The sequence below is a fragment of the Strix aluco genome, chromosome 4 (genome assembly GCF_031877795.1).
Source record: "Strix aluco isolate bStrAlu1 chromosome 4, bStrAlu1.hap1, whole genome shotgun sequence".
NCBI lineage: Eukaryota > Metazoa > Chordata > Aves > Strigiformes > Strigidae > Strix > Strix aluco.
The window spans coordinates 70,023,220-70,046,181 of NC_133934.1; the positions used below are offsets into that span (position 1 = coordinate 70,023,220).

The 22,962-nt window shown below is 37.0% G+C and overlaps 1 protein-coding gene and 1 long non-coding RNA gene across 2 annotated transcripts in view; one reads left to right on the forward strand and one right to left on the reverse strand.

Annotated features, from left to right (window-relative positions):
• The window catches only part of LOC141923099 (uncharacterized), a 79,844-nt gene extending 73,786 nt beyond the window's left edge, over positions 1-6,058 (reverse strand). The window contains exon 1 of the long non-coding RNA XR_012623189.1: positions 5,956-6,058. This is a non-coding gene — a long non-coding RNA (uncharacterized LOC141923099). The remainder of the gene's footprint in view (positions 1-5,955) is intronic.
• On the forward strand, positions 154-20,065 carry MYOZ2 (myozenin 2). The gene is made up of 6 exons (XM_074823568.1): positions 154-312; positions 863-966; positions 6,366-6,535; positions 9,745-9,874; positions 11,631-11,814; positions 19,633-20,065. Exons 2-6 carry the CDS (start codon positions 891-893, stop codon positions 19,862-19,864), a joined length of 792 nt encoding a protein of 263 aa, XP_074679669.1. The 5' UTR covers positions 154-312; positions 863-890; the 3' UTR covers positions 19,865-20,065.
• Positions 20,066-22,962: the final 2,897 nt, after the last annotated feature.

A 22,962-nucleotide genomic window follows, 5' to 3' on the forward strand; every position in this document is an offset into this window, starting at 1 on the left:
CAATAAGCTCTGAAAGGGATATAAACTCTCTTTGTTGTGGGTGCAGTTGAATCTTTTCTGTTCTCTTCTTTCGCCAGGAAGATATGAGTGGCTGGAGGGTTGATTCTATATATAACTAGTTGATGTCAGCTGGATGCCAATCCCTTTGAAGAGGATCAGCCCCCAGTTTGTCTCGGTACTAGGTACCATGCAGATCCAAGCACAAGGGTAGAAACCATCCTGGACCAGGCAGGTCATCCCCATACATAACTAACTCCTGAAGCTTCAACTAAAGGGTTGAGATCGCTTTTTTCTGCACATCAAAACAGTAGGGTAAGTGTATTGTTTCCTGAAATATTTTGACATTGTCTGTCGTACAAACTGTCATATAAAGGACATGTATGTAACCTCTTAACTCTGCAATTAAAAATACGTTTATTTTTTTACTTAGTCAGAAATGCTCTTTCTTAAAGATGCCAGAGCGTCTCATTTAGTTCCTAAAATTATTTATTAGATTAAGAAATGTAACATTTCTGAAATCATAAACAAAGATGTAATTAAAATATTAGCTATGAATTTACATCTTTTAATATAATGTGTAGATGTGAGAAGGCCTAGACCACTGACACTGACTTTGCTACAGAATTTATGTAGCCAACTCAAAAGTCCATTCCTTTGAATCTTCTATCCATCAGAACGTGTCCTAGCACCTGTCTGCAAGCAAGAACTGCCAGTGCATTTTGCACAATTAAAACTGCAGTATTTCTAAATCAGAAATAACAAAATTCACTATTCAGCCATTCTAAACAGGCTACTAGAAATTAAAGTTGGCTGAATTGTGCGAGCTGGCTAAACAATGTAAAAATGTGTTGTTTTTTTTCAGCAAGGAAAAATCGTGTCAGAAAATCACAATGTTATCACATTCTGCCATGGTCAAAGAGAGGAAACAACAAGCATCAGCCATTATGGATGAAATACACAGAAATGGTATAGCGCTGAACCCAGCTTACTGTATATGCAATGTCCTCTAGCCCTCCCTAATATATTTTTTAATTGAGTTTAACTCTCTTACAGCTTTGTCTCTGGGTGTTTTGCCATAAATAATCTTGTGGGAGTATCATGCCTATGGTAACTAATCCTTTTGTAGTTGCCTCTTTTCATTTGAAAGCTATTTTCAGATGAACAACTGCTGTGGAGGAATGAAGTAATCTAACAGCTGATGTACATTCTGCTAGGATAGCCTTTCAGAATATTATTTGGGGTTAATAACATGACTTCATTCCATTTTAAAAGGCTATCATCTAAGAAATCATCTGTATCCTCTTTTTTTTGCTCTGTTTCATTATGCTTTTTTACATGAATGATAAAAAATTTTGAAAAAAATGTTTACATCTCTGTTCCTTCCTCTCAAACTTTATCTTTGTAACTAACAAATTTTACTAGCATTTGGCAATTCTCTCTAATGCACAGCCACCAATTAACCTTATACGAAGAAATTTTACTTTTCTGTTGTTGCACCAATGAAAATGCAGCCACTTATAAGAAGTTAGTTTGGTTTTTCTAAAACAGGTTCTTAAAATTATGCTTTTAGTGTGACACCTTAAGAAGCAATTAACTCCCTTGGGAATACAAATCTGCTTGGCTTTCATTAGGTATGTGCTGGATTCTTTTGGAGATCCTTTCAATCCTCCCCATGAAGATTTTTTTGCCATCTACATAAAAGATCAATTTTTTAAAAGTGATAAACACCCCACAAGCCTCACTAAAAAACCAGGGAGCTCCATTAATATTTAGAATTTATGGAAATTATACCACTCACGTAGGATAAAACACTGAACATTAAATTCCAGTATTGAAAATCTTTCTTGTGGACTTTTGCTCCAAAGAATTTGGGGATGGTTTCTGTACTCACTCACTGACCATTGTGATTACATGAAGAATAGGACAAGAGACATAAGATTTTTAGAAAAAGAAGCTACGAGTTTCAGTGTCTGGTCCTAGTCCTTCTGATATTTCCATAGTTTTTTTCTGCAATTTCTATTCCTAAGCAAATACCTCCTTCCTCTTTCCATTCCCCACTGAACACACACCTAAGCCTGAAAGCCAGTCTGCCCTTACGGATTTCATTACAACTCCCTTTTTTTTTTTTTTTTTGTATTATAAACCCAAGTACTATATGTGCCTGAAACAGCCTGTAAACTCTTCAGGGGAAAAGAAAAAAAAAAAGTCTTTCATATGTTTGTTTGGAATCAGGCATTTCACATGGTAAATGTTGCTGTTATTCATAGCAATACTAATAAATCTACCATACAGTCCTTGAAATCATTGGCATTATTGGATAATCTGTGCTGATGCTTGGCATTTGCCTCACATAATCTGTCCTTTTTATTATTTATGTATTACCAGATTTGCTGTCAAGTTTAGGTTCATACACATAGATATGACATCTTATCCTACAAGATATGCTGTGATATGTGGCCACTGAAGGCAATATTAACTCTTTAAGTGTACATTCTATTTCTGCATCTTCTTTGGACGCCTGGGATATTTAAATGTTAAAAAAATATGAAATTCCATGAAATGGGTGTGATAAGAGTCTGAAATTTGTAACTGTACAAACTCAGTGAAACCAGTTACGAAACAGAAAGATAACCAAAGCTGTAATCACACAAAGTATATGCTAGTTCTCTGGGACCAAATCTGAACAATTCTTGGAAAAATCAAGGAGAAATCTGGTTTTTAAATGGCTATATTCAGCTCTATTAATTTTTGACATTTTATTTTTCCCCTAATTGTTAATTAGCTTAACAAGCTTAACCTGAGATCTGGAAGGTGAACTGCTGTGTTTCTGGGTTTTGCATCAGTATTAGTAATGATGGTCCTGCACCTGGTAATTACGTAAAAATTAAATGTACTGTTTCAGCCAGTCTCACAGACCTATGCAACTCTCCACTGTTAACAGAGGTAAACAGTAATAGAAGATTCTGTAATGCAAGACCAGTTGCTTCGAATGACACACAGAAAGCATACTTACCGCATTTTTATTTTGCCCCCTTTTTATTATAATGCTTTCAGATAAACAGTGAATCTCAAATTCCTTGTTAAAAGATAGCAGAAACAGTTATTGGTAAGATACAAAATCAGCCAAGTTTTTACCTGTCTCTCTAAATAACCAATGTCCGGGCAAGACTGGTAATGACTGAAAGCCCACATCTCCTGTTGGCTTGTGGGACATGACTTTGTGTTTTAGAAAAGTTCGACAAATCATAAAATGCTGCAGGAATAGACACTAACTGTAAATCCTCGTATGGTCTCAGAGGAGAGATTGTAGTAGCAGATCAGCATGTGGATATAGAGGCCCCCTCCCAACTCCTTGGTTTTCCACTGGCAGACTTGGACTCATCATAACATTTCTAAGGCTACTTGGTAGAGATAAACATGTGTGTAAATACATATGTTTACAGAAACCCTTGGAGTTCATCAGGTTAGCCTTCAATTATGTCTCATGCCCAGTTCTATATACTACTTCTTAAATGCGTTCGTCAGTAGCTACAAGATTAACTATCTTTCATGATACAGTTAAAAAAATCTTATTTCTGATATTACAGCAAACATACTATCTAATATTCATATTAAAAATTATAATCCAGATTAAAGTATTTAGAAGATTGTAAACTGGAGGATTAATGGGGGATTAAGCAGTGAATGCAGGAGGAACTATATAAATCATATTTAAATACAGTCTGTTATGATTTTAAGCACAGAACAGGAAGGACTCGGCAGGAACAAATTAAGTAATGAAGCTAAAAAGTTAAGATTAGGATTAAACTATGAATTAAACTTCTAGTATTAATTTAAAATGTCCATTTATGACATTGCTGTTCTCTTTCTATCACCCTCTAAATGTCCTCCCTTTCTCATTTTTCATCACCTTTTCTGCACTGACGCTGACACAATCCCTAGACACATCATAAACCTAGACAGATGATTAGATTTTAGTTGGCGAGGGATTCAAATGAACTTCACACTTATGTTTTTGGGACGCTGCCTGGATACACAATAGTACACAACTGTGGGTTACAAAGTACCTTGGAGCCTTCAGTTAACATTAACAAGAACAGTACGTATGTAAGGGAACAGCAAGGCCCAAAATAGATAATATCCAGCATGTCCCAGAAGAATACTGAGTGGTTTGGACAGAGATCTGCAATCACCTTGGCACCCCAGGGACTGAGGAAGTACATACTACCCACCCTGTGTACAAAGAAGAAAGATTTTTCTACATGAAAATGTTGCTGACTGGAGGGGCAAATTTCTTACTCCTTACTAATATAAAACCATCCAACAGTCCATACCCCTGCAGTAATCTTGAGAAATGATAAAATCAAAATATGACCTGCAGGTCTAAATTTCAGGCCACAGGCCAATAACCAGTGCACTTAACCACAGAGCCAAAAAACCACCACTACCTCTCACTGATATGGCTACACTGGGCAAGCTGAGTCATTTTCTTCCATGTTAAGAACTCCCTGTTTTGTAGTTACCTCTTCAATAACAGGAGACTGTTAGGATTCTTTGCGCTTATTATTTTTAAAGCAGAAGTGTGTGTTCCAGCTCACCATACAGTTAGCTTGCTCTTGCTCCAGTTAAATCTATTGCAAACATTCAGTTAAAATCAGTATGAACAGAAGTGAATCAACAGTGATGCACTCCAGGGCCCACACACTTGTTTGATTTATTACATGGAAAACTCTTGTCTATACAGCTTCAGCTAAATATTTAACATACCTGCATCAATTGAGTTTTCCTAAATGTCAGCAAATCACATTGTATTTCCAATATACAGTTACTAGAAAACATATGCCATGTTGAACATGCCATTTACTCAAAATGAAATCCTGCATATGCAATATTAACTTTGACATTAGGTACCTTCTGCAGTTAATTAATTTGTAATCTTAATTTTAAACAGGGCTTCCTATGTGCTTACTCTGGAAGCAAGATATAGTGTTTTACATATAACTTGCTTTCATTTTTTTAATGCATTAAAATATATGTCAAAGTTCAGAATTTTAAATCCTGTAGACCATAAGAATACATGAAGAATAGAATGTCTTATTAAATAACAGAATGTGACCGAATAAGTGGATCAAAGAAGCATTCTAGACCATTCATATAATCCTCAAAGCACACTGCATCTTCCTATTTTCTTCCTGAAGTTTATGAACAAGTGAGAAGAACAATTTCAATAAAATGATAAATATTAAAGTGGTAATAGGAATTATTCTCTTTAAAATTCTGTTTTTAACAATGTGATCCAATTATGTTACATTTGTTAAATTCTACAACCTTCTAAGCATAAACAAATTAGTAGAAAATAGTTTGTTCAGCGTTGGAGTTACTGTATTCTAAGGTTTAAGTTTTATCTATAGGTTGAGGACGTCTAGTAAGAGAGTTCAGCCACTAAGCAACAGCTTGTTCATTGCCACCAGCATCCCAGTTTCCAGAATATTACCATGAAGATGACCAGTAGAGTTTCTGATATTCAGATTTCTCCATTTATGGTCCCAATTGATCTCCCCTTCCCCTGCTTATGCATTTTCATTTCCGAATCCCTCAGGAGGTCACTAAAGACAAAGAAGGAATTTCTCCCAAGTGGTGAATAAAGTAATATTGCATCTAGTAATTCAGTCCCCTCGTAGAATTGAGAAGAAAATGTTCTAAACATACCAATTCCTTGAAGTATGTTGTAATTCTTTGTTAGGGCTCTCATTTTCAACACCTTGAGCTTTATTTTGAAAGCGTCTTCAAAACTAGTTTAAAAATACTTCTTAACAGAGACTTTCTAATGCAAACTTTTCTTAAAATTACAAAGCATGCCCTGGATTTCAAAAGCAAGCAGAATATTAAAGAATAATTGAAAAGAAAATGTTTATAAGCATTAAGAAGCTGGTAGGTATGTTTAAAAGGGGTTACCTGCTCATCTATCCAATGCAGGACACAAAAATTTAACTGAAGGTTTGATGTGGGAATCCTGGGGTCAGATGGAATTTTGTTCCTGGTTTCAGCAGAAGCCATTTTTTACTAGTCTGCTATTAAGATAGTGCGCAGGACATTATAGACCTGATTTTGATAACAGCTGAATGTCATTCAACTGAAGTAAATTTGGAGCTTGAGGTGCTTAGCACCATCGAAAAAACAGGTTTGTGGTGTTCAATACTCTGCTCCAAAATTTTGGAAGAATGATTAATTTCACTAACACCATATGAAGCTATGCTATGTGTTAGATAGGTGTGCATTAACATGTTGTTGGATTTCAGGTGTAGAGTATGCAATATCAGACATTTAAGAAAAACAGGGGTATGTATTTATCCATTGTATTGCAGTCTCACCCAGCTTAAACCTTGGAAAAAAGGTCAGCACCCCCAGAGATATCATGGTAGAGGAGCTGTCGACACTCAGCAACAGAGGTGCAAGACTCTTCAAGAGACGTCAGCGGAGATCTGACAAATACACATACGAAAATTATCATTATGTAGCAAACAAGCCAAGAAATGTGAGTATTTTGAATATGAAACACAGTGAGACCAGCCTGGGTTCCCTTGGTGCTCATGATACACATTGTGCATGACTTGTTTGTAGTTTCAGAAAGAACAAAAGCAAAATCCTGTACTAGAATGAGGCTAACATGAAGTGAGTCATTTGTATTTTATTGAACTCCTATAGACAAAGAAAAAATCTGAAAGTCTTAATACTTAAGGACATCAGATTCAAATCATTCTCATTCAAATCTGATTCAGGTCAACAGTGATCAGAGTTCTTATTCTGTAAGAACTGGCTCATTGTTAACTATAGTTAATGTGAAAATTAACTAGTCAATGATATTCAAAACATTGGAAGAAATAAGAGCCTGTTTCATGCAACCAATAAGTATTTTTATTAAAATAGGTTGCTGGTCTCAATGTGGTTCCCAGGCAGCAAAATGACCCACAACTGGCACTAATACACTTCTGGCCTGCCTGTCTCAACAGGGAGAAAAAGGATGGAGCTTGTCACTGGAAGACAATTATTCTTTGAACTAGTCCTTCAGGAATTGGGTTAAAGCATTATTGATACCCTGGGAATCCTCATGGCAGAAAATAAATGCACCCAGTGTTTGTCTCATCTGTGGCCTTTGCAAAATATTTGAATCTTTTGCTTAACCTCTGAAAACAGGGGCAACATTCATAAACTTTACCTAACTCTCTGCTGTGCTGCAAGGTTTAATTATTTGAACATGAATACTCTATGCCCAGTCTAATACAGCACGCAAGCAGTCACTCTAATTCCAGTACTGTATTAAATTCTGCTGCTCAGTTACACATATGCACCTCCGCTGATTTCAGATACAAAGGTACGTGACTAAAGCAGAATTTGTTCCAGTACTTTTAAGCTGCTTTGAAGATGAAAAGAAAAATGTGCTACAAAAGTTAATTATTATTAATTAATGTAGGAAATAGTTCTTGTAGAACAGCAATTCTCTTTCCCTGAAGCTTTTACAACTAATCATTGCACAGGTGGTGCTATCATTGTGTTAGCATCCGACTCCTACAGAATCCATACAGACTCAATTCTTCTTTAATCTTCACTTGTGATAAGAAAAATAGTAACTATATGTAATGTATTATGATAAAATCTAAAGTTTGTACCGGTACAAATAGGAAACAATTAATTTATTAATCAGAACAGCAAAGCACTAAAGGGTTTACTCATATTATGACTAAAGAAAATACACACACACTTGCAAATTAATAAAAAACAAGAAAATTAAGGCAACTTGTTGATTCTATGGAAACTTTTTGTCTAGTTGCATCTCATAATGAGGCTTTGGCAGCAGACAATAAAAGACACATTTGCAATTTACCGTTGTCCATGCTAACCAACATGCTGAGGGATCTCACAGCAGTCAGAGAGGCAATTATTGGAACTGAATTCAGTATTTATGAGAGCTGAAATCTCTAAACTATTTTTGTTTCCTTGAAGAAGGAATTCTCTATGCTTTGTTGACTGTAAAGGTCACTTGCAATTCTGTGGCCTTTACATTTCTCACACAAAAAAATTAACTTTACTCATGAAGAGAAGTATGTCTTAATATCTCATGTCATAGAAGAAAAAATTTAACGTTTCTTTTTTTATGGTGCAGATATTTCAAACTTATTTCATCACTCAACAGAAATTAAATTACATGGGGATCAAATGGGATCATGTTTAGTTTTGATAAATCTGCTTTTTAAAAATAAATCTGCACAAAAGAAATCCCATATAAAAACTCAGAATAGCTCTACTGAACACCCAAAACTTCTATTATTTAGAAGCCCATCTGTGAATACTGTGGCCCCAATTTCTCTCTCTTCTGAGTATTAGAAGCTACACAGATAAATTCTGAGCACAACGCCATCAATCTCATCAGAATTTCTGTATCCTGTTCCACACTTTTGCTACAAAGTCTGATGGATCAGTTTCCCTCTAGTCCACTTGTTCTCACAAAAACACACAGATTACACATTCTGTACAGACAGTACGACAGTCTGACATGTGAAAAAATGATGCCTCTGGTTTCCGTTCCCTTCCCTTAAATGCCTATTTAGCCACTACTGGTGTTGTCTTCATCATCTTTATGATTCTGCCGGCCAAAATTAATCTTTCTAACATACTTCAGGATGGCTAGAAAACATTCTGCCTTGATCTTTTTTTGTTTCAATTTTAAACAAGTATTATTTGTTTGCTTTTCTACTTTAAGAAACTCTTACTCTAAACCAGTCTATATTTAAATTGCTTTTAGCCTATGTGTCATAGCTAAAATAAGATACTGACTTCTTATGAGACTCTAATTCTATATTTATGCAACAATGATTAAGTCTTTGAATGTTTCCTTAGAACCGATGACCCAATAGGAGGGTGCAAAATGGCAGCATATCATGAATCTCCAGAAAGTGACCTGTACTGAAGTTACTTCTATTACAAATAAATGAAAAGAAAATCCCAAACAAAAGCAATTCAGCAAATGCAGTGGATTTTCAACTGATATGGGAAGAGATGCTTTGAAGAATCAGTGCTTTGAAATTCAAATGGCTCAAATTTGCCAGATTTCTTGATTCTTTGGGTAGCAAGGGTGCTCTGTCTGGCACATAACAGCTTCTAGTGTCTAGTGGTCCAGCTGACACATTTTATGGACCCCTGTGTCAAAGTGACCAGATCTACTCTTGTGAACCACACAGCCCACATGCACAGGTCGATTTTGTAGTGATTGGTGTAAGCAGCAGACAGGATGAACTCTCTTCGTAGGCTGCATATCAATATTTAAATATCCCAAACTTAGGAAAAGGTCAGACAACTCAGCTGGATGGTTTTACGGCTTTAGGAGTCTTGCTGACCTAGCTCACATCATCTCCAATTCTTTCAATAAAGCATTCACACACCTGTAATACATTTTAAATTGTGCTGGGCTATCATTCTTAACACTGAAAAATTATTCATGTTTGCTTACATAGCCAATGTTAAGAGAGTTGTGAAACTGTTTCATCTCCTGGCTAACAGTCAGAAAATCCTGGGGAGTGCTATCTAGCACACAGTGCACCCAACAGCAGGAGAGTATGCCTTCGGATAGTATACCCTGGGTCTCATATCTGGGCTGTAAATTGGAGTATCACTCCAACCCTCAACAGGAAAGCACTGAGGCTTTTTTTGCCTGTGCTGTCAATGATATTTACTTCTATTTGAATGCAGCGTGGAGAGCCCATACAGAGTGTTAAAATGGACGGCCTCAGTGTGGAAGGAATTCCCCAGCATGCCCCATTGACACCTCCTAATACACCCGATCCCCGGAGCCCACCACATCCTGACAACATTGCCCCAGGTAATATATGAGTTTAGAGACACTAAATATATTTAGCTCTTGTTTCACAGCAGAGGAAGGACCTCTTTATAAAACAGTATCTTCAACAAGAATTTGTTAATGGACTTACTAGTGGAAATTGATAAATTTGAGACAGATAACTAATCAGAATCTCCCACAGAAATGTAAAGCAGTGGTCTTCAGTTGCTTCTGTTAATTTTTAAAGATTTGATATGCCTTTTGTATTACTTCTCCCTAAACTGAAAACATACATTGATATCAAGAGAGACTGCTCCCATATTTACTGGTCTTACAAACACTGAGAAACAGATCCTCAGATTTAAAAACAGATTAATATAGTGATTTTTCTTTGCCAAACCTTTGTTTCTAATATGCAACATACTGGTCCACAGTCTGAAGGTTATCCATTGCAGTTTAACTACCCATAAATGTAAATCTGAAGTCACTGTAAGTTTTGCTAGAAACCTTTACAGAGGAGTAACTCAAAAAGAAATTTGCCTCTGGCTGCATAAACTGTTCTTTTTTAAGTCCGTAACTGTGAGGGTACTGTTGTCTTTATTTAAAGCAGTGAGGTACAAGAAGGCCTTATTTTGAATTCTTTAAAGACTAGAGAAGGCTAATTTGTTTTAATTAATTTATTCAGTGATATAGCCCTTCTTCCTGTTTATGAATTATCCATGAGCAGACCGTGGTTCTTACAAATTCACTCTTTGTTCAGAATTACTCAATGCATGTTTTGTGCAGACCTTTTCCAGCCTATGTAAACTAGGTCAATGCTACCCTGTTTGTGACTGCTAAGACTCTGTGCATCCATTGGTCAAATACAATGCAAACAGAGGTAATTTCCATTGCTAAGACATGATAGAAATCTTCAAGCCTTTCATTAGGCAAAAAAGGTCTGGCAAAAGGAGCAGATATTAAACCACGGGGATTTTTTTAAGCTTATAGAAGGAAACAGCACTAATTTAAAGAGCTAGATATAGTGAGAGGGTAAAAGGGTAGATTTCCCTTGTTTTTCAAATAAATAGTATAACTCATATAATTGGATAATCACTTGCTGGTTTGACTTCTTCAAATTGTACATTAAGATCTGGCTTCTCCCCGCCCCCCCTACTTATTCCTGCCATATAGTACTTGGCTTTAGAAGAAGTCACACTGAATATGGAATTTATTTAGTAAAATTCTGATCAGAGTCTGATCCTCAGATGATTATGCAGAGAAAACAACTGATTCTTCACTTTTCATATGATGAAAAGGGCCAGAGAACCAAGTAGGTAGGACATTTTAAAGCATCTAAGGCACAGGCAAAGACAAAAACTCCACTATAATAGCTGTGATCCTAACTCCTTTTAATACTTTTGGAAAATATCACCCAAAGACTATAGAATTATGTTAGTTTTAACCACAAGGCTGTTTTTTTAAAATATTTTTGTTAATTCAGACCAAGGCTGTGTAGCTATAGTCTAGTCTGTTTTCAAACAAATACTTATAATAATAGAAACAAATTTATATAAAACTAAAATAAACTTAGCCTCAAAAGAGGGTGGAATACTCTGGAGCAGTTATCTAAAAGGCTACAAATTCCCCCTGACAGCTTTCTGTTTCTGTGTAGCCTTGGCCAGGTGACTTGATCCTATTGTTCATTTTACCTAACCATGAAATGATGGTATGTTACTTCCTAGTTATGTAGGATGGTGGTAAGGAAGCAGAAAACACAAAGTATTATTATTACGGTTTTGCCTTGATCACCTTGCAGGATATTCTGGACCACTGAAAGAAATTCCTCCTGAAAAGTTCAACACTACTTCTGTGCCAAAGTATTATCAGTCTCCCTGGATAGAAGCCATTAGGGATGATCCAGAGCTGCTGGAAGCTTTATATCCTAAACTTTTTAAACCTGAAGCAAAGCCAGAACTGCCTGACTACAGGAGCTTTAACAGGTAATTCTGAATGGACACTGAATTTTACAGTGCAGAGAAAAATTACTAGGAAATGAAACATTTCCACCAGCTGTAAAAAACCTACCACCTGTGTTTGCAAGTATATACATAAATACAAATATGCACACAGATTACAAACTGCAAACAAGAGCATTAGGAGGAAACTAGTGTCTCTCTAAAGTATGGACCCAAAATTAAGTTGTAGGACAAAGAATATAGGATGAATTGTTGAAAATATTGAAAGAAAGAAAGAATCAGAATCCAGTGTACTCAATAAATGGGAAACATGGGATATAGCAATGCTTCAAACTCCTTTCAGTATTTCTGCTGTTGACTTCAGTAGGTACAAGACTGTAAGATCTATCAGGGAAACTCAGTCAAAACTTTGTTTGTAAGCTGTATAATGCAAACCACTCCTTTATTTTTTTAAAATATAACTCACATGGCTTGTTTTTTTACAATGAACTATTCCTCAACCAGTCCCTCACACCAAATAGTTAGAAGATTGCATATTTTATTGCATTTAACATTTTCTGTATCTTCAACAGCCTTTGAGAACAAATTAACAGATAAAACATTACAAGCAGACTTAAAAAACATTTAAAGTAGAACGGGATCTGAGAGTGACGTTATTTACATAGTAACTAGTATACTAAGGCTTTCAGTAGAACTTCTAGATATACGGACAATATTGGTTAAACTATTTTGAAAGTTTTAAAACACATTCTTACTTCCCTCTTTTGCTTTCATTCATACCATTCACATTACCATTCACATTATCTTTATTTATTGACATTATGGACAGTTTTTGTCTAAATAACCCCCGCTGAGTTCCTGAAAGCTGACCCAAACCAAAACCCTTCCCCAAAATGCCAGATAGCAATCTACTGAAAAAGAAAATGCTCATGGCAATATAAACTTAGAGAAAAATACAACAAACATCAGTTGTGTTCCTGCTGTCAAGGTGGGCCTCAACTATGAGTGCAAGGACTTAAAAATTACACAATTCAACATCAAAACTAGCACTGCAGACACTACGCTAATTCTGATTTCCTAACAGCAATATACATTGCCATGTTAATAATTAAGTCTGTGTGGCACACTCTTCTCAGCAGACAAAATAGCAAATACAAGTCAGAGAGATATGTCACAGCTGCTAACACTGGAACAGTAACGGCACAGTTTATGTACTATGGTTATTGCAACTGAAAAAGAAAACCCAACAACAAACCAACAAAAAAATGCCAAAGATACATATGCATGGGATAGAGACAGAATCAGTTCTCCCTCTCACAAAAGAGATTCTCAGTCCAGCATGTGAGTTGTTACTGTGAAAGACAGGATCAGACAGGGCACAGAGGACTCATTAGTAAGGATATGTTGTCTTGAGATGGTATCTGATGGCTTCTTTGTGGACTTTTAGCTGCTCTGTGGTCCTGTATTTTGTTAGTTGTCCTCTACAACACTAACTATTCGGATTTCTTTCTATGGGGATTTTCTCTGAGTATGACATAGCAGAACTGTGGGTCACCACTGTCAGAATTTCTTGAACATACACATTCATATAAAGAAACAGTCAATAATCTCCCTTGTAACTGCCATAAATCCAGGTCCAGACTGTGAAACTGGTAAATTCAAAACACAAGGCATACAAATATAATCCACCACAACATTCATTCTCAAGAAAAAATCCACATCCAGAAGAAAATAAAAGGATGCCTGGTGGACCTAAAAAGTTGTTACATACAGTACACTCAGATTTATGTTTTCTAGAAAGGAGTAGATCCAAAAAGCAATTGAGAATTTGCAGAATTGAAATTTAAGACACTAGGCTCTTGGAGAGGATTTTACAGCCATGACTTGTATCAAGCCTTGTATCCTGGCTTGCATCAGAAATAGCGTGGCCAGCAGGGACAGGGAAGTGATCTTGCCCCTGTACTCGGCACTGGTGAGGCCGCACCTCAATTCCTGTGTTCAGTTTTGGGCCCCTCACTACAAAAAGGACACTGAATTACTCGAGCGTGTCCAGAGAAGGGCAACGAAGCTGGTGAAGGGTCTGGAGCACATGTCGTACGAGGAGCGGCTGAGGGAACCGGGGTTGTTTAGTCTGGAGAAGAGGAGGCTGAGGGGAGACCTCATCGCCCTCTACAACTACCTGAAAGGAGGTTGCAGAGAGCTGGGGATGAGCCTCTTTAACCAAGTAAGAAGTGATATGACAAGAGGTAATGGCCTCAAGTTGCATCAGGGAAGGTTTAGACTAGATATTAGGAAATATTTCTTCACAGAACGGGTTGTTAGGCGTTGGAATGGGCTGCCCAGGGCAGTGGTGGAGTCCCCATCCCTGGAGGTGTTCAAGAGGCGGGTTGACATAGCACTGAGGGATATGGTGTAGTTGGGAACTGTCAGTGCTAGGTTAATGGTTAGACTAGATGATCTTCAAGGTCCTTTCCAACCTAGATGATTCTGTGATTCTGTGACTTAGGTGTCTACACTCCTAAAAAATGCACAGGAGAGTTGGGTGTCTGATTATGGGCTTTAAAACAGACAGCACACTGCATGCCAAGCTAATCAACAGAAAACATTACAGAGAAGGCTAAATGTGACTGAAATTTCTCTTTGCGAAGGGCATCAGCACCTAATTCTGTCGGCCTATCTTCAGGTCAGGACTAGATTAAGGTCTTCCTTTCCAAAAACAGATCAGGGGTCACATGCAGTCTTTTAAAATTTGTATAGACAATAAGGTTAACTTCTTTGGAAAGAGCATTTTCCTAGAATGTGACCAGCCTGGATTTATTTCTACATGAATGTCAAACCCTGAGGAGAGGTATAACAACTTGGTTTCTGGCTCTTCCATGGAAGATGTTGGAATACTCTTCCCTTATTAAGACCTGTGCCATTGTACAGAAAATAATAAACTTCTCTGGACTAGAGGGAGTAAGCATCTTTCTCTAGCTGAACAATTAAGAAACTCACTTGGGGAAAGAGAAACCTGAGCCTACACCTGAGTTCCCAGATCTTTCAATGCACTATCTTTAATGACCGCCTACAGTAAACTAAACAGATTTAGGAGCAGAAAACAGGATCTACACTTCTCAGCTACCAGTTGTGTGGCCTGATGTCTGGGCTAAGAGTCATACTCTGTCTAATCCAAGTGATTTTTTATTTCTGGGTAGCATTTTTGCTGGAGTACTATCTGTGAGCAGTGAGGCTCACTCTTACAAAGGGATGCCCTCAGACTGAAGGGAATACAAATCTCTTGGAGAACATCTCCGGTCACAGACACGCTATTTGACACAGAGGTTCAACACTAACAGACATGGATTTTGAGTGAAAGTGCCTTGATGTGCTATTTTGCTCAAAGCTTGCTGCAGTAGCATATTATGTGTATTTAGGCACAATGTTATTAATTAGAGAATCACAGATGAGCTTTGGTGTAAGATAGGTGCAGCTGCCAGTATAGCTAAGATAAAGGCAGATCTGAGCATTTGTATAAGGAAAACACTAGGCATCTCAGGAATTTAGCAACCTATGGGCTTTGTGCGTGAGATGAGATATCTTTTTGGACTTCTGTGTCTAGATCCTATTAAGTCATTTTGTGTATCTAGGTCAAAGCACCCTTGACCTCTTTAATTGCAGTCGTGGACAGAAAGAAAATGATACTGTATTAAACAATTAAAGTGCGATATAACGGCACCATTTTGTTATCAGTGAGGGTATCAATGAAGGCTTTCTATCATGCTTCATTACTCAATAAAGTGCCATTATGTTTTCCTGCAAAACACTGGTACAGTCATCATTAGTCAGGTGGGGTGTGGTTAACAGTAAGTGTGATGCATAGGACTCCCAAAGGAAACAGGCCTGAGATTCTTCCCAGTTCATTCAGTGGTGTCTCTTAAAATGACACTCAGATTTTACAGGTCATATTCAGGTTCCTTTCAGCTTTCTTTGTTACACAACAAACTGTAAAAGCACCACAACTTTAGCAGCTAGGCACATCTGATGTGTTGGAACAGACGCACACATGCATGACTATTCAGTACTAAACAGCATTCAGATTTTTTTTTCCACTGCCAGCAATGAAGAGGCAACTCTGGACCCTGTAGCAGTGCAATTTTTATACTAGTAGCAGAATCACAACAAGGAATTCATAGAGGTATTAGGTGGGGTCTCGTATGCATTTTATGCTGCAGGGATCCTGCAATGCTGGCAGGTCAATGAAGGAAGAAGTGGCGGCAGCAAATGTCAAGCACATTTGCCTTCTGAGGCAGGGCTTTCTGTGAGACAGCCAGGAATGGTTTAAGAGCACATAGCACTAGACGGAGTGCATGGTCAGAGAAACTGGGTTCTGAGGATCTCTGAATAGATTGTTTAGACCAAGCTATCCTTCCTCCTCCTGGATGAAAATGAATCTGTGTTAGCAGAGAAATGTTGCAGAACAGAGCCATGCCATCTGATTTCTCATAGAAATTAATTCTTATTAGGATTGAAGAACTATTCACTGGTGAAAAATTTTCTTGCCTCTTCTACCAGTATGGAAGCACTTAGTAATCATCTGTGGGAAAGTCAGTGTGAATCTACATTTGTTGAGGAGTTTGTAGTATTAGTTAAACCAGTACCTTTATTCTATCTGCTTTCTTGGAGCTGGATAAAATGTCAAAGGTAAGATTATGAGTAACATATAAAGCACTACATCTCACTCACATAAGACGAGCAAGTCTGACTAGTTCTGCCTCTCCTACCGGATAAATTCTTGCTCAGCTTTCTCAATTCCCAAAGACTACTGTTTCAAAACCACTACGGGAATCTAGTCCATCTGGACTGGGCTCTGTTTTTATTGATTAATGGATTCTGAACTCCATTGTAAAAATGCTGAGATTCAGAGCCTCAAAGGAATTTTGGGTGCTAACTTGAAGTCATGTGAGATTAGTGGAAGCCGGGTGTTTAGCCAGTTTCTTAGCACCTAAATATCTCTGGGAAACTGGCATTAGCTCTTGCGCTAAGCTACCATGAAGCTCTGAGCATTTTGCAGGCTCAGGTTCTTTGCTCCTGTGTCCCCTTTTTGTATAGAATAAGCAATAAGCAGAATGTTCTAAGAATGACAGTCCCATTTTAAAATCTGAAATTCACATTTTTTGTAATTACGTAATTGAAGTTGCTAATGCAATACAGTCAAAACATTTCTTCAGACTTTCCCAAATAATCAACTACAAGTAGTCTCCTATGTTGAGACAATATAATGTTCAATAAGACTGTAGGAAAAAAAAAAAAAAAGAAGCCTTGCTAAAACAACAGCTAAAAATAAATGTGGTTGTGACTGATATTGTTAAATCATGCACCTACTTTTTAGGAATATGCAAAGTGAATATTAAACAACTTCTTACACTTCCTGGTGCCACCTCCTACAGCTCTGAACCAGCAATTCCACCCTTATTATGAGCAATGACTAATGGAATTTTTTACACATGAGTTTTAGGCTTCTATACAATGAATCAGAACTCAAGTGATACAGTTGATGTGCACACAACACAGGTCATTGCAACACCATGCTGTCAGACAAGTTATTGCTCACAAAAACGTACTGCTGCTGTAAAGGAAAATTAACATCTATTAGCCAATTACTGTACTCTCCTTTATGTCGATCATCATGTGCTTCTGCCTCGCATGCAGGAATGCATAATCCTCTGAGGCCAGACTTTGTATAGGAACTACATGGGGTTTTTTTCCCACAAAAGATATTTGCGTCTCCATAAAATGCCCTCTGGTTTCTGTTACCTACAAAAATATGCTGTATTTAAAACCCAAAAATACTGCAAAGAGGAAGTTTTACACTTTAGAATTGTTTTGCATTTTATACAGCTATTATTGTTCTGTTCATATTGATTATACCTTTAAATTACATATTGATGAGAATTAAATATTACAACAATGTGAGAATGTGTATCTTAATTAGAGCAGCAATTAAAACAATCTTTATTATCCTGAAAGATGTAGATCACTACATTCACTCTGTGACAATTACCTAGCAATTATTTTTAATCAGTATCATACGGTATCCAATTTGACATTGTGACCTAGAAGACAGTTTCACAAGAAAAGCTTGATACCACAGGCACTTTGTATAAAGAATTTCTTTTGACCTCCAGAGAGTTTAATGCCCGGACTGGCTGCTGCTGCAAAATCTTGTCTTATCTTCATTTGAAAAACAGTTTTAGAGCTTAATCCAAAGAAGCACTCTTCTCTCAGTAAGTGTGCATACCCAGAACTTTCATGATTTTTTATATTTTACAAGATCGACCCTTTGGAGTTAACACCATCCTCTCCAACAAATGCTGCTTGTAATGAAATTCAGTGAATTATCTGTGTAATGACACAACACTACCATTTCGTTTAGGTCACAGATTCATTTTTCTCAATTAATTTTGTGTGTGTGTGTGTGTACTTAATTCTCTCTGGGTTCTGTTTTATCTATAGTTATATTGCTGAAAATCCTAGTCAGATCTTCAAATGATCTCTTCTAGTTTCTGATGGTATTAATTTCTCTTGGCTTCTGTTATAACACCTGGAGCCACTGGAACTACAGACGAGCATATCTGTTGTTTTGTATTAAACACACAAAACTACCAAGGCTGGTTAAATTCCATTTCAACAAAAATTCACTTTTACATGCCACTATGTATCTAGCTTTGCAGAAATCAGGTGCTCATGTGTAGCTTAAAAATCTGACACTCTTTAACTGACCAGAATATATCCCAGCACAGTTATGCAGCTGATCAAAATGCAGAGCACATAAAATAGTCTGTTTGGTCACGTTTGCTTATACAAAGGAGTCTGGAAAAAGTGACAGAAAAACTCAAGGGTTATTTTTTTCAGCCTAGAAACCTGCAAATACAGAAGAATCATGGGAGGTGTTTGGAAATACTGTTGTTTTAAAATATTTGCAAATGTATGTAACAGTTCCTGCTTAGTATTTCTTATCTTTTAGATTCTCCGGCTTATCGCCCGAGGGAACATTTACATTTAAATAACATGAAAAATACTGGCTGAAGACTAAGGACCAATTTCAGCCAGTGTTTCAAGGTTCAGTTACATAAACATTTTCTTCAGAAACAAAGCCAGTATAAGAAGTCCTCACCCATTCCCCTCCTTTCCAGAGCCTGTTGTCTTTGGCTGTTCCTTTCTGCTTCACATTATGCTTTACTGCCTCCTCACTTGTATTGCTACAATTGTTTGAGTGTAATGATATAAACCAGATTGCTGAAATAATTTGGATTTTAAAATGCTCCTTTGTTTTGAAGGGTCTTTAACCCAGATCACATAAGTGATCCAAGTTTATAGCACAACCTACATACATTCTAACTGGTACAACAATATGGTGCTGAAATATTGTGTAGTGAGAGGAACAAGCAACTAGGGATAGGAGAAAATGGGGTGAGAACTTCCTAAACTAATTACCTGATAGAGAGAATGTGTTGAACTATGTTTTCAGACTTATCAACTCATCACCAACAAAGTGAGTTTAGTAACTGTGACTCACCAATGACAAGGTTTTCTTGCAACATCTTTTTCCCTTGGCTTTTCCGTCCATTTGAATTTTGAAGAAGGCTGAAGGCTTTATCTAAGGGAAAATAAATGGAATCTTAAAGAGAATTTGCCAGAAAAACAATCAGAATACTTTTCCCAAAAGCTTGAAAAAGTAAACAAGAAACTGTACTAAATCTGTATCATTAAAATAGCTTCTGTTATTTTCAGCTCCCAGGAGGAAAAGAAAACAGGTATTTTTAAAATCACATTCTACTTTTATTTCTCTAATATCTACAGAGTTGCCACTCCCTTTGGTGGTTTTGAGAGAGCATCAAAGCTGGTTAAATTCAAAGTACCAGATTTTAATCTACTGATGCTAAACGACCCCAGATTCATGATCCTTGCAAACCCTCTTGCTACCAGAAGATCCTTCAATAGGACTCCTAAAGGATGGACGTCCGAGAATATTCCTGTAGTATTCATTCAGCCATCGGATTCCAACACTGTTCCAGAAACAGAGGATCTGTGAGAGAAGCTGCACTCTACATCGTACAAAATGCTGAAAGCTGCACATCCATGTATTTTTTGGTCCAAACATTACAAAAGGCTACTGACAAAATTTTTCCTTGGCATCTGGAGTATAAGTAATAATGTCTGATGCAGTGTCTCTTTTCTGGCACATTGTTTCATCTGTAGACGTAATATAAATAAAGTAACTTGGCAAAGGTGACTGAGATATTTTCTGTTTGTGTTTACATGTTCTTCTTTTACTTTCTAAAATCTTTGTCATTTAAAAACAAGTGTACTAAGAAAAAAAAAAAAGTGACACTACTATCAAGGGATTTGATTTGATATGTATGCTGATTATGGTAAGCCAACCGAGCAATATCACAACAGTGCACTCAGTGCACTCCAAGTACTGCCTGTTCAAGATAAGCTCTGACAATTCAACCCTTTTCCCAACCCCACTTTCAGACAAAATTAAGAATTTTGTCATTACTTCAGTGACCGCAAGTTTAGGCCATTTTCCTCAATTATGGATGTCAATATCCATGTCACCTGGATTTGTTTACAGAAAATGCCGTAAATTTGGCAATGACAAAGATGACATATTGGTATGAACAAGTACAGAGGTATTTCCTGGGTAAGTCTAGAATGTTTGTGTTAATCATAACTAAAAACCCACCAATGACTGATTATGTCAAACACACGAAATTAGTATCACTGAGCTATGTTACCACAAATGCTTTTGTTACTAGAAAGAAATTTCACAGACCTTTTCCCCTACACCCATAGTATACGCCAGGACTGAAAAGCATATGAGTTTTCTTGGTCTTGATATGCTGGCAAGCTCTGATACTTTAGAAATACAGGTATTGGACTCTTATTAAGCATCCACAACTACACAGGGGGCAGGCAAAAATCAGTAAGAGGGTTCTGGTTTTCAGTGTCATTTTTCAGGCTACAGCTACATTCTACTAAGAGGTGAGCATCTGTTTAATAATTGCTAGTTTCCAAATGTTTTCATGTCTGAGAAGTATCCAACATCTGCAGGTTGGATATTCTAATATACAGTTTAATTTGTATATGTTTTGAAACAGGAAATCTATCTTCAACCAATAGGCCACTCTCATATATCCTCTATGCTTCTCCAGGGCATTATGGTCTCTAAATGTGCATGCAACATCCAAGAGGTTTCTTTCTTTAAATCAGAGTATTAATAAAATGTTGCAAGCTCTATGGTAACTTATTAATCTAATTTGATCTCAAAATGAAACTGACAGAAGATGATAATAGGAAACAAAATAATCTTTTTCCAGATATTTTCCTTATTAATAGTTCTGGTGGTAAGCTACAAAATTTCAGAAAGAATCTCAACATCTGAAGAAAAGAATGGTAGAATGAGATTTAAAGTGGAAAGATCAACAAAAAGTTTTGTCTATACTTTTGTGGGTGAAATTTGTGTCTGTAAAAATGGTTTCCACATTTCAAATCTGGTTTCAAGGCAGGTAGTTGGCAAAGGAAATTCTGTCATCTATTTCTTTAATTTCTCACACAAACTGCACAAACAAATATACAGGCCCTGAACAAATGTATGAAAGAAAAAAAAAATCAACCTCATTGACCGAGAACACTTTCCTAGCAAGGGATTAGTTTGGGGGCCTTAACTGTGCACATTGTACAACAATTGCATGGACAATGACAAAAATATGATTTTGTCAAGGCTAAAAATGCGAAGGCTAAAGAAAAAGACTATACTGAGGAACAATGCAAACAAGTTCTGGAGGAATTTGGGTTTTATGAGCCAGCATAAGCATTCATAAGCCTATTTGAACAGATATATGAGAAAATTGGTGCACAGCATATACACAGTGAGGACTGTGAAGAAGGGATACATCATTTTTATTGTACACTCTAAAAATAACCTATACATGCAAAGCATGCCACCTTGCTTCTTACAAAACACACAAACTTTAGCTTCCTATACATCTACGGATCCACAGGGGCAGAATGGGCTCAGGAGGCTTAAGATGTTTAAGAAGTACTGAGTCTGCTACGCATGTGTTCAGTTGATGGTCCAAATAACAGCATTAGATGTGGCTGGAAATTACCGATGGTCCTTAAATCCTCAAATTCTGTCTGAGACTTCTGAAATGAGCTGTCACAGCAAAACTGGTAGCTCCAATTCAATGCTCAGCTATAGTCATCAGCTGCACCAGAAGAAATGAACTCTGTACCTCCTACTTTCCTAGCTCTACTACCATAGAGCTTTTATATACATCATAAATCAGATGTGCCCAGATCACCCTTTTTAAAACTGAGGTCAGCTGTCAGAGAAGAGTCTGCAGCCGTTTTCTTCCCAAACCAGATGACTTTTGCCAAACTGCCTATCAGGAACAGGCCCTTGACTGTGCTAAACTCTTGAACCAGGCTTGGGACTGTTTGGGAGAGTGTTAATTGGCAGAAACTGGGACTGCGCAATGTGCTAAGTATTCAGCAGCACAGAGGATAGAGTGCCAGTGTCCAGGAATGTTCCCTGGCTGCATCAGCCTAGATGTAGCCTTATTGTGTAAGTCCCACTGCAATAAACAAATCTCTCTGCCAAAAAAACAATTCCTTTGCCACGAAGGAAGATCTCTTGTTAAGGTTGGGAATTCAGAGAATCTCTATTAACTTCAATGGGTTTTAGCACCTGCATTTATTCTGTGAGACACTTATACAGCACTTGAAACTTATCCTATAGCTAGAGGGAAGACTAGTTTTGGGTAACTAATGATGAAGAACTTCAGAGATCAAGGTTTGTATTACTTTCTGTAGACAAAGAGATGGCTCTGAAGTGAGAGAATAAAGGTTTCTTTAGTTATAGGTCTGGAAAGATCAACATATACATATTTTTAAGTTTTTAGTGGTGCTTCTAAAAGCTTCTTTTAGCTGTCAGGAGTACAGCTGAAAGGATAGATAAAATGGAAAAACACATGAGCAACAGCTTTACACAAAAATAAACAATCACAGGTATAAATATTTCAGAAAATGTGCTTATAACATCATGTACACTTTATTACAAGACACTCATATTTGCTTCCAAAGGAGAAAGGGACTGAAGGGTATGATGAAAAGGCAGAAATG

Bases quoted from the DNA above. Each gene is read 5' to 3' on its own strand.
- MYOZ2 (XM_074823568.1), top strand. From the start codon at position 891: ATGTTATCACATTCTGCCATGGTCAAAGAGAGGAAACAACAAGCATCA. The intron at 967-6,365 runs GTATAGCGCTGA...ATTGTATTGCAG, and splicing joins GGATGAAATACACAGAAATG to TCTCACCCAGCTTAAACCTT. The intron at 11,815-19,632 runs GTAATTCTGAAT...TAATATCTACAG, and splicing joins GACTACAGGAGCTTTAACAG to AGTTGCCACTCCCTTTGGTG.